Genomic DNA, 15,203 nt, shown 5'->3' on the forward strand with positions numbered 1-15,203 from the left:
TAATATAGAGTTAAATACTGTGCATTTTGCCTTTTTTTAATAAGTGAATATTCAAAATAACCCTGTGAAGTTTAAGTATATATATATATAGATATATATTTAGTGAAGGTCATAATAATTCAGGCCACCCTCTCCTTTCTAATAATTAAAACACGACTGTAAGCCATAGGGGTGGTGGCAGTTGTTGAATTATGGGGCCAGAAAGCCCCTGAATGGCCTTTCTTCTTCCTTATGCAGCTTCTTATCCAATGGGAGAGTAGTGGCTCAAGGCTCCTGGGCTGCTGCAAGAGTTGAGGTAAGGGCAGTGACAAAGCTCCTAATATTATATGGCCTGGCTTTCTCTTCATATGGTATCCTTAACTTAGGCAAACACATATTTAATTTATTCAGTATGAGAAATTTTGCTTTAATTTTTACTAGAATATTGCTGGCCATTTTTTTTCCATTATGTAATTACCAAATAATGAAATGGTAGAATAGGTCACTATGCACATTTTTCCATGCTTTTCACAAAAGTTGCTTTACAATTGTGTTGCTTTAACACACACACACTACACAAAATGGGGAAATAAATATTTTCTGGTAATCACTTACAAATATATATTATTGCTGTACTTGATTGCATCATGATATAAATGTTGGAAAGATCCATGTAGCTTTTAGCCATAACAGTAGATTGTCAGGATTTGAATTCTTGAAAACTAATGAAGTTTTAGAGTCTCATGAGACTCTGGAAATATGAATATGGCATTTAATTTTGCTACCTTTAATCTTAATTAAGAGTACTTCAGTACTCCAACTCTGTTTAAAGACTTAAATTTTTTTTTAAAAATGCCTCTTCAGCAGCTTATATTGATTCATTATAGGAAACAAGCACTATGTCATCATGATGAAGTATTAGTAGTTTGAAAGAATGATGTATCTGACCTGTTATGCAGAGGGCTGTGAACTGATATGTTGAAACTTTTAAGATACAAGGAAAATGTTAGAAATGTCTTAGTATTTAAAATTGTAAAGAAAAGCAGTCTGGAGAAACAGAAAAAAACACACTAGCCAAAAATGTGGACATCAGAATTTTTTAAAATATTTTTAAGCTAGTAGAAATGTGATGGAGGATAATTTGTGAGAGTGATACCTTATGTGGCTTTGCCCTCTGTGGAACTATATATACTCCTGGTACTTTTCATGAAATCAAGTAATATCTCATAATTCATGGGTTTAGACTGTTAGACTCAAAAAATCTTCATAGGATGAGGAAACTATTTTCAATAAATGGCTTTTATTTCTATCTTGTGAAGAAGTAACCAAGTGTGTACTTTCAAGAGTTCAGGCCACTCATTTTGTATGTATTAAAGATTAAGAGACATTTCTAAGTACTTACTCAGTACTTTATGACCAGAAAGGAGGCATAATGCTGTAAACATCTAACAGAATCTACTAAATTATTTTCATACTTAATTATTTAGGAGTTATGCTTAGTGAGACATTAATAATACATGTTATTGTTAGAATAATACATGCCATAGTTATTAATTTAAACTATTCTTGAACATTAAGATCCATATGATGCCCAGAATAGAACTATAAACATTTTTAGCCTAGAGATATAGAAATTGCTGTACCACCAGGGAACATTAATATATTTTTTTAAAACTGGATGTGGCAGAATTAAATTTGTTTTATAATTACATGCCACCTTCCTGTCTCTTGTGTTACAAAAATGTTACTTTGAGGTTGGAAATGTAGATGTCTTTATGGCCAAGAGATAGTGACCCATCCTGAGTGAGGCAAAGAGTTGCCTGTTTTATCCATAGAACAATATACTGCATTTTTTCTTTCTTTCAATCTTGCATTATTCACAAGAGAAAGGGGCATAGGCATGATGTAAAAGGCCACTGAAGCCTTAAGGATATAAATAATAATTTGTTTCCACTTTGCTGCACAGACAGCCATTTCTGTCACGGCTATAGAAGTAATGAAAGGCCTGCCGAATAGAAGACATTGGCAGGAACCAAAAGAACACATGGGTTATTTTGTTGGTTCCATTTCTGGGCACTGTCATGGAAATTACTAAATTTATAGAAAAAATGGAATAGAAAAAGGAAGAAGGAGTAGATTTACCAGATTTTGAGCAATAAAACAAACACTGGTTTGAGAGTTTAGGGAAATTACAACTAAACACCCCAAGTCCTTTGGAATTTTCAAGTCAACTGAAAATTGTGGAAACATCACAAGAAATGTTATTTTGGATTTTGTAATTCTCCTTGAAATAAAAAGCCTTTGAAACAGATGTTAAAATATTAAATATTGAAGAAGGTAAGTAAAGCCATGTGTATTTCATCGTGGTTGAAAATTACTTCAGTCATTTAAAAATTATGTTTCTTACTTATAATACAATTTAAAAAGCTTTCTTGTATTTTGTGATAATGATTTTTTTTTTTTTTTTTTTTTGGCCAGGCAGAGTTAGACAGTGAGAGAGACAGAGAGAGTTATAGACAGTGAGAGAGAGACAGAGAGAAAGGTCTTCCTTCAGTGGGTTCACTCCCCTAATGGCCGCTACGGCCAGTGCTACGCCAATCCGAAGCCAGGGGCCGGGTACTTCCTCCTGGTCTCCCATGCAGGTGGCAGGGACCCAAGGACTTGGGCCATCCTCCACTGCCCTCCTGGGCCACAGCAGAGAGCTGGACTGGAAGAGGAGCAACCGGGACTAGTACCCGGTGCTCCAACCAGGACTAGAGCCCGGGGTGCTGGTGCCGCGGGCGGAGGATTAGTCAAGTGAGCCACAGCGCTGGCCCAATGATATTCTTGATGTTTAAGGAAAATGGGTAAAGTTAATCCAATTGAATTGCTTGGTAGATTTAATACTTAATATTTTGTATTCATAGACATTTTACATTTTTAAAATTTGTTTCTACTTTAAACACAGTTTCATATGTTTTGGCAAATATCTGTTTTTCTAGGTTTATGCTTCATATTAGTTTTTAAGCAGTATTCATCTGATGCAATTCTTAGGATTTGGCCAAAAACTGCTTAAGTATTAATAATTTAAAATATATATTGCCCAAGATGTGAAATAGTTTTTACTGTTCTTAGGAGTAGTGTCTAAATAAAATAATACAGCAATAAAGATATTATTAATAAAATATATTTTTCCTAAGCTGTAAAATCATTAAAGAAAAGAGATCTTTTTATTCCTACAATTTTTTTTTTTTTTTTTTTTTGACAGAGTGGATAGTGAGAGAGAGAGACAGAGAGAAAGGTCTTCCTTTTTGCGGCCAGTGCATCTCACAGATCCGAAGCCAGGAGCCAGGTGCTTCTCCTGGTCTCCCATGCGGGTGCAGGGCCCAAGCACTTGGGCCATCCTCCACTGCCTTCCCGGGCCATAGCAGGGAGCTGGCCTGGAAGAGGGGCAACTGGGATAGAATCCGGCGCCCCAACTGGGACTAGAACCCGGTGTGCCGGCGCCGCAAGGCGGAGGATTATCCTATTGAGGCGCGGTGCCGGCCTATTCCTACAATTTCTAAAAAAAAAATTATAAAGATATCACAGATCTTATTTGAAACTATAAGAAGTAAAACTTAAGAAATATTATAAATCTGTGGCAAAGGGTAAATTATAATCTTTTAATAAAAAATTAGAAAATATGAATTTTGAACATAATTTTGAGCATTTTATGTACAAAATTGCCGACTTTAGGGTAATTTTTAAAAAATATTATAAAAATTTAAAATTATTTTCAAAATAAATTTTGGAAATCTGATCTCTGTGGTTCATTACAGAAAAGAAGATCAAATCGACAAATTAAAAGAAAAAAATATGCAGAAGATGCAGAAGGGAAGCAATCTGAAGAAGAGGTTAAAGGCTCTATGAAAATAAAAAAGAATTCAGCTCCTTTACCTGGTGAACAGCCTATACAATTATTTGTGGTAAGATATAATGGAGATTATGACTACAAAACATTTTAAACCAATGCAAATTAAAATACTCTCATTGTTTTTTCTCCTAAAACTTGTTCCAGCTTATCCTCTGAATTCCATATTATGTTAATAGAGTTGTTTACATCAGAAAATTATGAATTCATAATTTTTCTTGGGTTTTCTGGCTTCATTTGCAGTCACTACTAACACTTAGTACTTGCTTTATGTACATAATTGCCTGAATGCCACATTTTGACACCTCTGTGTTTTGCATATTGTATTTCCTTTTCTATAGTTTTTAATCCCACTGTCTGCATTATAAGCTAACCACTCATCCCCGGGTTGAGTTAGTTGAGACCTCAGCAGCATCCATACCTAAATTTCCTAATCTGTAAAGTGGAAATGATAATAGGGTACATAATAATGAGGATGCTAATAGATTAAATTAGCTAAACTATGAAGAATGCTTAGACTAATTCTTTGCATATTGAAAAACACCTTATGTTTACTATGATGCATATGAGGGCAAAGAATATAAAAGCAATAATATATTTTTTCCATTTTTGTATTCATAATATTTAATGTTAGTGCCCAGCAAATATGCTCAATAAATGTTGAATTTTTAGTGTGTCTGTAAACATGTGGTAACTAAGAGTTCTATCATATTTTTCTCCCTCTTCTTATAGGAGAATCCAAGTGAGGAAGATGCTGCAATTGTAGACAAAATACTATCTTCTAGAATTGTAAAAAAGGAAGTAAGTATTGGTACATTATATTTCACATTTTATTCTGTGGCTTATATAAAAGAGTCACAATTATTAATTTTATTTTCTTAGATATCACCTGGAGTGTTGATTGATACAGAAGAATTTTTTGTAAAATACAAGAATTAGTAAGTATTTGAGTTGGAAAAATAATAGGAATTTATTATTAATTTAAATAAACGTCTGGTAAAGTAGAAATGTAGTAAGTATTTTAGCTGCATTTTGTATATTATTTACAACTGCACAAACTTAAAATCATTAAGAAGTAAAATGACTTCTTGAAAACCTTTTATGTTAGAACTGAATTTTTTTTTCCAGAAAATACTATCAAGCTCAAAATGAAGGAATCTTTATAAAATATATTATAACAAATTATGGGCATTGTTTATTATTGTTACAGTGTTGAATATGTTTAATTTTTCTGATTTTCTTCTTTATGTGAAAAACATTGTGACCTTTAGTTATTGCTTTAGATGTATATAATATGGTTTGACCTTCAGAACTTTAAATTTCAATCTGGGCATAGGTAAATTAACTGAAAAGTTAGTAATTATGAGAAAATCATTTACTCTCTTTTTGTACATTTTATAACTTTTCTCTATACTTCAGTGAAAGCTTTTAAATTACATTTGTGGCAAAACACTAGCCTTCTGGTTATGACAAAATGGTTATAATGAAAAAGAAGTCCCATCGTGATGTTATGCACTTGATTATTTGCTAATCTGTTTCTGTATGGAAAATTGGAGACGTTTATACCACTAACTCCTTAGGATATAGTGATGACACTGGCTGAAATTAAAGTTATCTATTTGTAAAGTTTAAGCTAAGGTTTTATATTAGCTGTTATGATTAAAAATGTATCTTAAAAGAAAATGGCTTTCTATGTCATTCTAATACATTGCTTTTTTATAAAAATTTTAGCTCCTATCTTCACTGTGAGTGGGCTACAGAACAGCAACTTTTGAAAGACAAAAGGATCCAGCAGAAAATCAAACGATTCAAATTGAGACAAGCACAAAGAGCACATTTTTTTGCAGATGTAAGAAAAAAATAAAGACTAATTGTTGAACACACACATTATCAAAAACTTAAATTTTTTTTTATTTTAATTCTTAGACTTGCAATGTTGATATTTGAATACAAATGGTATCTACGTACAATACTATACTCTTTCCACTGTTGGCCTGAAAAGTAGCTGAAACAGGAATACTAATAATTCAGATGTTACATAATTCTTTTATTTTTAAGTTAGTATGTTTGTTTTCTAATCTAAAACATTTTTAATAGATTATATTTTACAGCAGTTTTAGGTTGATCTAAACGTTTTTAATTCGAAGAATTTTTTTTAACTTTCTTTTTTCAACAAAAATGGTACAGCAGGTTCTCATGTACATTTCAACTAGACTTCTCAAGTATTAGTATTTTACCTTTTTTGCTTTGCATTCATTCACTCTGTCATGCACATGCATTCTTTCTGAACTGTTTGAAAGTAAACTGCAAATGCTTCTTTATTCATTTCTTTAAAATATGTATTATTTACATAAACATTTGAATTAGAAACCAGCATGGTGGCACAGCAGGTTAAGCCTCTGTTTATACCACTAGCACCCTATATTGGAGTGCCAGTTAGAGTCCTGGCTATTCCGCTTCTGATTCAGCTTGCTTTTAATGCTCTTGAAAAGGCAGCAGATGATTGGTGGTCCATGTGAAAAAAGCTGGATGGAGTTCCTGATTCCTGGCATCAGCCTGGCCCAGCCCTGGCTGTTGTAGCCATTTAGCAATTGAAGCAGAGGATAGAAATCTCTCTCTCTTCCTCCCTCTTTATTTCTCTTTCTCTCTCCATCCCCCTCTCCCTCTCCAGATCCCTGTCCCTCTCTCCCTGTTACTACTTTTCATATAGGTAGGTAGGTAGATAGATACTTTTAAAAAAATAGTAAACATTGATATAATGCTATTATCTAGAGACCTTATTCATATTTCACTAATTGTTTCACTTGTGTTTTGATAGCCAACATCATATGCTGCATTTAGTTATCATGTTCCATTTAATCATTCTATCCTCTGTTTTCATTTTATGGACTTTTTTAAGAGTACAAGTCATGTATTTTGTAGACTATCCCTCAATTTGGGATTGTGCGATGCTTCCTAATTCAGGTTATACACTTTTTTGGGGGGGATGGAACAGGTAGAGTAATAGACAGAGAGAGAGAGACAGAGAAAGGTCTTCCTTCCGTTGGTTCACTCCCCAAATGACTGCTACAGCTGGCGCTGCACCGATCCGAAGCCAGGAGCCAGGTGCTTCTTCCTGGTCTCCTCTGGGGGTGCAGGGGCCCAAGCATTTGGGCCATCCTCCACTGCCTTCCCGGGCCACAGCAGAGAGATGGACTGGAAGAGGAGCAACCAGGACTAGAACCCAGCGCCCATATGGGGTGCCAGCGCCGCAGGCGGAGGATTAACCAAGTGAGCCATGGCGCCAGCCCCCAGGTTATACACTTTTTAGAACACCACAGAAATGATGCTTTATCTCTCTTGGTGAATCATGTCAGGCAGAACATGATATCTGTTTGCTCTTTACTACTGGGTAACTTTAAAACAATTATTTCTTTTTTTAAAATGTTTGAGCTGCAAAGAGAGAGCAGGATAATGCAAGCTCTCATTTCAGTGGTCAGAGCTCAAATGCCTTTAATGGCCAGGACTGGCCCAAGCCAAAACCTGGAGCTGGGAATACAGTGCAGATCTCCTACATGGGTGTCAGGGATCTAACTCCTTGGGCCATCACCTGCTCCCTCCCAGGGTAGACATTAGGAGGGAGCTAGAACCAGGACTCAAATCCATAAACTCCAATATGGGACATGAGTGTCTTATCCACTAGACCAAAAGCCCACTCAACTAATGGTTAATTTTATTCACTAGCTTAAGGTGTTACCAGCTAGTTTTCACCATCATGAAACTTTTAAAAATTTTTTGATAATTATAAAATCTTCCTCTAAACTGAAATGATTCTGTGGCCAGGTTAAGCCACCACCTACAGCCCCAGTATCCGCTGTGGTACCCATTCTGTTCCCAGGTGCTCCACTTCCATTCTGGCTCCCTGCTAATGTGCCTGGGAAAGCAACAGAGGATGACCCAAGTACTAGAGCCCCTGTACCCCACATTGGAGACCCGGAAGAAGCTCCTGGCTCCTGTCTTTGGATCATTTAGGGAGTGAATCAGCGGATAGAAGACCTCTCTCTCTCTCCCCCCTCTCTCACCCTCTCTCCCTCTCTCTATGTCTCTCTATGTCTCTCTCTGTCTCTCTCTTTCTGTCTCTCCTCTATCTTTAACTCTGCCTTTCAAATAAATAAAATCTTTTTTAAAAATTTAATGATTCTAATGACCTATCAGTTTATGGATGCTGAGAGGTCCTCCCAGTTCTTCAAAAAATCTCTCACCTGTTTATTCTGATATAGATGATCCTAATAAGTTGTAGCTGTGAGAAGTACATAACAGGGTCGGTGCCATGGCTTACTTGGTTAATCTTCTGCCTCCAGCACCAGCATCCCATATGGGTGCCAGTTCTAGTCCCGGTTGTTCCTCTTCCAGTCCATCTCTCTGCTGTGGCCCAAGAGGGCAGTGGAGGATGGCCCGAATGCTTGGGCCCCTGCACCCCCAGAGGAGACCAGGAAGAAGCACCTGGCTCCTGGCTTCGGATCGGTGCAGCACCAGCCGTGGTGGCCATTTGAGGAGTGAACCAACGGAAGGAAGACCTTTCTCTCTCTCTCTCTCTCTCACTGTCTATAACTGTACCTGTCATATAATAAAAAAAAAAAAAAAGAAGAAGTATATAATAAGGTTTAAGTTATTATGAAGACTAATTTTTCTTACCTGATCAGATACAACATAAATAGGAGTCAAACAGGTTTTTTTTCTTTTAGCGAGTGAAATCTCTTCTTGTTTTAGTTTTTTTTTTTTTAATGAGTTATTTTTAAGGTACACAATTTACTGATTTGATATACAAATTCATTATGAAATAATCATACTAATTAACATATCCATTACTTTAGATTGTTGTTACCTTACCTTTTTTTTTTTTAACCTGAAAGTACCTTAGTACCGTTCTGGTGTTGGGCAATGCTTGTTATCTGGTGTGTTCTATGTGAAAAAAGTGGGCATGATAAAAACACTCAGGAGAGATACAAGAAAATGAAGAGCACTAATGGCAGAGAGCAACTTTTTAAGGAGAAAACAGTAAAAAGCAGGCAAAGAAAGCTGAACTGACTGCTGAAAATATGAGTTTCCGACAAGGGTAGGAATTGGTCAAGGAAACAAAAGAAGAAACAGTCTACTCAAAAGAGAGAATGAAGGCCAGAACCTGAAGATGTAACAAAACATAGAGCTTCAAAAAGTATGTTTTTCTACTTCAGTGGCATGAAGTCTGGATTATGGTAGTGAAAATCAAGAGAGAAAAAGGTTGGAGGAGAAGGTTTATTTATTCACAAAAACTAATATGGACCAAATCCCCAAGTAGGGGAGAGTCAGTAAAGAATTTTAAGCAAAGAGGCAATATATAAAGAGAGATAGATCAATCTGGAAACAGTGTGTAAAGCAGATTAAAGGGGGGCAGGACAATAGTCGGGAGACTAGTTAGAAGGTTATTTGTATAGGTTCTGTAAGGCAGTGAGGAGAAGGAAGGAGGAATCATGAAAGTTAAAAGTAGAATCTGTATGAGTGGATGACTTATGAGGCATGGGGGGTAAAGAAAGTGAAGGAATCTGGGGCCCGCATTGTGATGTATTGGGTAAGCCACAGCGTACGAGACTGGCATTCCATATGGGTGCTAGTAAGAGTCTCTGCTGCTCTGCTTCCAATCCAGCTCCCTGATGATATGCCTGGGAAAGCACCAGATGATGGCCCCCTGCACCTATGTGCGAGACCCGGATGAAACTCCTGGCTGCTGGCTTCCACCTGGTCCAGCTCCAGCCATTGTGGCCATTTGGGGAGTGAACAAGAAGATGGAAGATTCTCTCTCTCTCTTTCTCTCTCTCTCTCTCTCTCTCTCTAACTCTGCCTTTCAAATAAATAAAATAAATTGGTAAAGAAAAAGAGCAAGAAAAATTTAAAAAGAATGAATCAAAGATGGCTTCTCCATTGCTGGCTTCTGTGTGGCTTGAGTGTGCAGTCCAGAGAGGGAATGGTGTTAAGGTCATCAATGCAGTTAGCAAATACAGGAGGAGGTCTAGATTGAAGAGTCAGTGAGGGCAGTTGAGTTTGAGGTAGCTCAACTAGATGGTTTTCATTGAGCTAGATAAGTGTGTGTTGAGCCCAAGACCATCAGGTAAAGATACATAGGGCTTAATAAAGTAGAGAACTGGGGGCCGGCGCCATGGCTCACTTGGTTAATCCTCCGCCTGTGGCGCCAGCATCCCATACAGGCACAGGGTTCTAGTCCCGGTTGCTCCTTTTCCAGTCCAGCTCTCTGCTGTGGCCCAGGAGGGCAGTGGAGGATGGCCCAAGTGCTTGGGCACCTGCACCCGCATGAGAGACAAGGAAGAAGCACCTAGCTTCTGGCTTCAGATTGGCGCAGTGCCGGCTGTAGTGGCCATTTGGGGAGTGAACCAATGGAAGGAAGACCTTTCTCTCAGTCTCTCTCTCTCACTGTTTATATCTCTACCTGTCAAATAAATTAAAAAAAAAAAAATGAAGTAGATAACTGAGCCCACAGGTAGGGTGATTGATCTTCAACCTGTATAACCTGAGGAAAGTAGCAAAAGAAAGCTATATAGGATGCATTTAGGAAATTCTTAGTGAATGTTAGTAAGTTAATTGTCTGGAATATCCTGTTTTTTTAGTGCTGTTTGGTTGGTTTTATTATTTGTAGTGTGCTAACTCATAGTACCGTGAATATCTTTTGGAAATTAAACTGGAAGTATTCTTACTGGAGGATTCATTGAAATCAAATTAATTTGTCTGTTGTATAATAAAAAGCTAGTAAATTTGCCTTTATTTTTCTTTCTACTTCTCTGTCAGATATCAATTAAGTTACTTTTTAATTTTAGATGGAAGAAGAACCATTTAACCCAGACTACGTTGAAGTAGACAGAGTATTAGAAGTCTCCTTTTGTGAAGATAAAGATACTGGTGAGGTAAATATTTGGTAACAATACTGTTTTTTAAGTAAGAAACACCTGTAACTTGCCAAATATCAAACTTGGTACTTTTAAAAAGTTAAAGCCTAAAACCACACACACATTCATTTTTGTTCATTGATGTAGTTAAGTTAGTGTATTTAAACGATTTCCAACATCCCTATTTAAATTAGTTCTTACTATTCTGTTTATCAAAATAGTAAAATTAAAATTATTTTTTACAGCCTGTTATATACTACTTAGTAAAGTGGTGCTCATTGCCGTATGAAGATAGTACTTGGGAACTAAAGGAAGACGTAGATCTTGCAAAAATAGAAGAGTTTGAACAACTACAAGCTTCAAGGCCTGACACAAGACATTTGGTAAGAACCTGCTTCAGCTTCATAAAATCTTAACTAACACTTCTTTATTTAGCAGCTTTAATGTAAACTTTGACTTTTTAATTTAGCATGTAATATACAACTATAAAGTTTACCTATATCCATAATAGCTTTCATAAAGAAGTAATTTTTGTATAGAATATTGTTAAAGTCCTGCATGTAGGTGAGTTAGTTCCTTTTCGGCTTCATGCATATTTCATCCCACTAAAACAAAGTATACTTGAGTAGATTATTTATTTTCTAATTCAGAAACCATGGAATTCTAGAAGGTTATGGCAACTTGTTCTATTTCTTTTTTTTGTTTGTCAGGTTTTGTGTGTGTGTGTGTGTGTGTGTTTTGACAGGCAGAGTGGACAGTGAGAGAGAGAGACAGAGAAAAAGGTCTTCCTTTGCCGTTGGTTCACCCTCCAATGGCCGCCGCGGTTGGCGCGCTGCGGCCTGCGCACCGTGCTGATCCGATGGCAGAAGCCAGGTACCTATCCTGGTCTCCCATGGGGTGCAGGGCCCAAGCACCTGGGCCACCCTCCACTGCACTCCCTGGCCACAGCAGAGAGCTGGCCTGGAAGAGGGGCAACCGGGACAGGATCAGTGCCCCGACCGGGACTAGAACCCAGTGTGCTGGCACCGCAAGGTGGAGGATTAGCCTAGTGAGCCACAGCGCCGGCCAACTTGTTCTATTTCTAATAATTATAAAATGTTTTTCTCTCAAACATAATATTATTGTTACATGAATTCTGTTTGGGGAGCCAACCAAAGAAATTCACATTGAGTAGACATGTTATATTTTTACTTAATTTTTTGTCCCTTCCTCTTTCAATGTGGTTTGGTTGTAAAATTTCTTTTGTAAGCTGAAGAGGGAGTTTATATGTGAAAAGACAGAAGTGCATTACTTTCAGATTAACACCAGAGTAAGGAAAGCTCCTGTGATACGAAAGTGTAGAAAAAGAGGAGGAAATGAATTAAATATTTAGGATAAGATTGTTTATAGTTATTTTTTAAGCCTTGTTAGATATTGTTTTTGGTCTTATTATGCTTCACAGTCATGCCCATAGGCTATTATCAAATGCACAAAAGTTTTCTTCCACCCCTTTTGACTTCTGAATACATTTTTTTGAAATAAGGAAATAGGTTAACTCATTCAGAGAGATTTAGATCAAAGGATGTTGTGAAAGAGAACAATTTTACTTTAGAGGTAGAGACTGTGTCTTAATGGTAATCCATCATTTAGCCTCATCAGGCAACCTGTTTCTTTAGATCAATGGTTCTCTGTCAGAATCTCTTTTGGAGCTTTCCAAAAATTAGAAATACCTTATATACATAGTGTAGTTTATGGTAAAAGAGGATCAGCCAATGTAATTAATCTCCTTAACTAATGTAAAGTCAGTAACAGTGCTAGTCTCTCATAGTTAAAATATGTGTGGGTTTTTTTGGCCAATCTTTTGTTAAATAGCATATAAATCATGTAAAATATTTTTAGAAAGTCTAAAAATGTAATTTTTCTGTCCCAAATAGAAAAATCAATAGAGGTTAGATTCCTACAAAGAAGCTTATACAGAGTATGATTTAACGTATAAATTATTTTAAGCAGTAAATAAATCTGTTGTCTATCATAAGAACTGTTTTCTTTAGTAAACTCTACATGTATTAGTAGCAGCAGAGCTTTGATAAGTATTTGCGGCCGGCAAATACTGTCCCTGTCAGGGCGCCGGTTCTGTCCCGGTTGCCCCTCTTCCAGGCCAGCTCTCTGCTATGGCCCGGGAAGGCAGTGGAGGATGGCCCAGGTCCTTGGGCCCTGCACCCACTTGGGAGACCAGGAGAAGCACCTGGCTCCTGGCTTCGGATCAGTGAGATGTGCCGGCCGCAGCGGCCATTGGAGGGTGAACCAACGGCAAAAAGGAAGACCTTTCTCTCTGTCTCTCTCTCTCACTATCTACTCTGCCTGTCAAAAAAAAAAAAAAAAAAAAGTATTTGCTTGTTCTACTTGTCATTGATATTTGTGTTACACTTATAATTTTCAGAAGAGTAATTTTGTTGATTATTAACAGTATAATATAATTTTTATAGTAAACAATAGGACACTTTTTGCTTGTTTCTTAGAAACTTATTTTTCCTACTGAGACCTCACCTATTTTTCACTGACGTGTTTTATTATACTTTTTGTTCGGATATTCTAGATACAACTTCTTTGGTATAAGATTTGCAGGTATTTTCTCCCAGTCTGTAGCTTTCTTTTTCATTATCCTAACACTATCTTTTATAAAGTGAAAAGTCTTGGTTTTGATGAAGTCCATTTTTTCTTTTCCTTGTATCTAAGAAATCTTACATCACCCACATTTACAAAGATTTTTCTTCTGCTTTCTTCAGGAAATTGTATAGTTTCAGGTAACAGTCTGTGATCCATTTTGAGTTCATTTTTAAAAATATTTTATTTATTTATTTGAGAGGTACAGTTACAGACAGTGAGAGGGAGAGACAGAAAGGTCTTCCTTCCGTTGGTTCACTCCGCAGATGGCTGCAACGGCCGGAGCTCTGCCAATCCGAAGCCAGGAGCCAGGTGCTTCTTCTCGGTCTCCCATGTGGCTGTAGGGGCCCAAGCACTTGGGCCATCTTCTGCTGCTTTCCCAGGCTATAGCAGAGAGCTGGCTTGGAAGAGAGGCAGCCGGGACTAGAACCAGCACCCATATAGGATGCCGGCGCCGCAGGCGTAGAACCTACTGCACCGTGAAGCCTGCCCCTTGAGTTCATTTTTATATGTAGTACAATATGTGGAATAAAGTTCATTTTTTGCTTGTGAGTATCCAGTAGGTTAAAAAACATTTTCTGCATTGAAGTGCCTTTCCAACTTTCTCAGTGATTCACTAAATATCTGTGGGTATATTTCTTCACCATCTGTTCTATTCTAGTCATCTGTATTTTTATCTTTACATCCATTTTATACAGTTTTCATTCTGCAACTTTTACAAGTCTCAACTTGTTTTGCCTATTTCTGGTCCTTTGCATTTCCATATGCTTTTAAGAGTCTGCTAGTTAATTTCTACAAAAACCTTGATGGAATTTTTTAGGATTGTGTTTTTTTGTTTGTTTAGATTTTTATTTATTTATTTAACAGGTAGAGTTACAGACTGTGAGAGAGAGTGACAGAGAGAAAGGTCTTCCTTCAGTTGGTTCACCCCCAAAATGGCCACTACAGCCAGCACTGCGCTGGTCCAAAGCCAGGAGCCCAGTGCTTTTTCCTGGTCTGCCATGTGGGTGCAGGGGCCCAAGCACTTGGTCCATCCTCCACTGCCCTCCCGGGCCACAGCAGAGAGCTGGACTGGAAGAGGAGCAACTGGGACTAGAACCCGGTGCCCATATGGGATGCTGGCGCCGCAGGCAGAGGATTAACCAAGTGAGCCACGGCGCCGGGCCCCGGGATCGTGTTGAATCTGTTGTTCAGCTTGCGGAGAATTAATAACTTAGCAATGTTGAATCTTTCAGTCCATGAACATGGTTCATTTCTATTTAGCTCTCTCTCTCTCTCTTTTTAAGATTAATTAATTTATTTGATAGAGTTACAGAGAGAGGTAGGAACAGAAGAGGAGAAAGATGTCTTCCATCTGCTGGTTCACTTCCCAGCTGGCTGCAATGGCCAGGGCTGAGCCAGGCCAAAGCCAAGAATCAGGAGCTTCATCCTGGTCTTCCATGTGTGTGTCAAGGGCCATCTTCCACTCTTTGCCCAGGTGCATTAGCAGGGAATTGGATCAGAAGTGGAGCAACTGGGACTCAAACTGGCACCCATGTGGGATGCAAGCATCACAGGTTGTGGCTGGCCACACAACGTCTACCCTGTTTAATTAATTTCTCTCTGCAGTATTTTGTAGTTTTGTATTTACTAGTCTTCCACAAATTTTCTAAAATTCCTAAATATTTCATATTTTGGATGCTATCATAAAATTTGTTTTTTAAAAATGTGTTGGTGTAGCAGGTAAAGCCACCACCTGCAGTGCCGGCATCCAATACGGACACTATTTCAAGTCC

At 37.6% G+C, this 15,203-nt stretch overlaps 1 protein-coding gene across 12 annotated transcripts in view; it reads left to right on the forward strand.

Annotated features, from left to right (window-relative positions):
* The window catches only part of CHD9 (chromodomain helicase DNA binding protein 9), a 285,267-nt gene that overhangs the window by 182,126 nt on the left and 87,938 nt on the right, over positions 1 to 15,203 (forward strand). For 11 of the 12 annotated variants that reach the window (XM_062177146.1, XM_062177144.1, XM_062177142.1 and 8 more), the window contains 6 exons: positions 3,780 to 3,926; positions 4,604 to 4,672; positions 4,754 to 4,809; positions 5,603 to 5,720; positions 10,717 to 10,803; positions 11,031 to 11,168. In XM_062177146.1, coding sequence (XP_062033130.1) covers positions 3,780 to 3,926; positions 4,604 to 4,672; positions 4,754 to 4,809; positions 5,603 to 5,720; positions 10,717 to 10,803; positions 11,031 to 11,168 — 615 coding nt within the window. Of the gene's footprint in view, positions 1 to 240; positions 296 to 3,779; positions 3,927 to 4,603; positions 4,673 to 4,753; positions 4,810 to 5,602; positions 5,721 to 10,716; positions 10,804 to 11,030; positions 11,169 to 15,203 lie in introns of those variants that run through there. The other variant, XM_062177154.1, reaches the window with a different exon arrangement.

Source organism: Lepus europaeus, chromosome 19 (genome assembly GCF_033115175.1).
Source record: "Lepus europaeus isolate LE1 chromosome 19, mLepTim1.pri, whole genome shotgun sequence".
NCBI classification, from domain to species: Eukaryota; Metazoa; Chordata; class Mammalia; order Lagomorpha; family Leporidae; genus Lepus; species Lepus europaeus.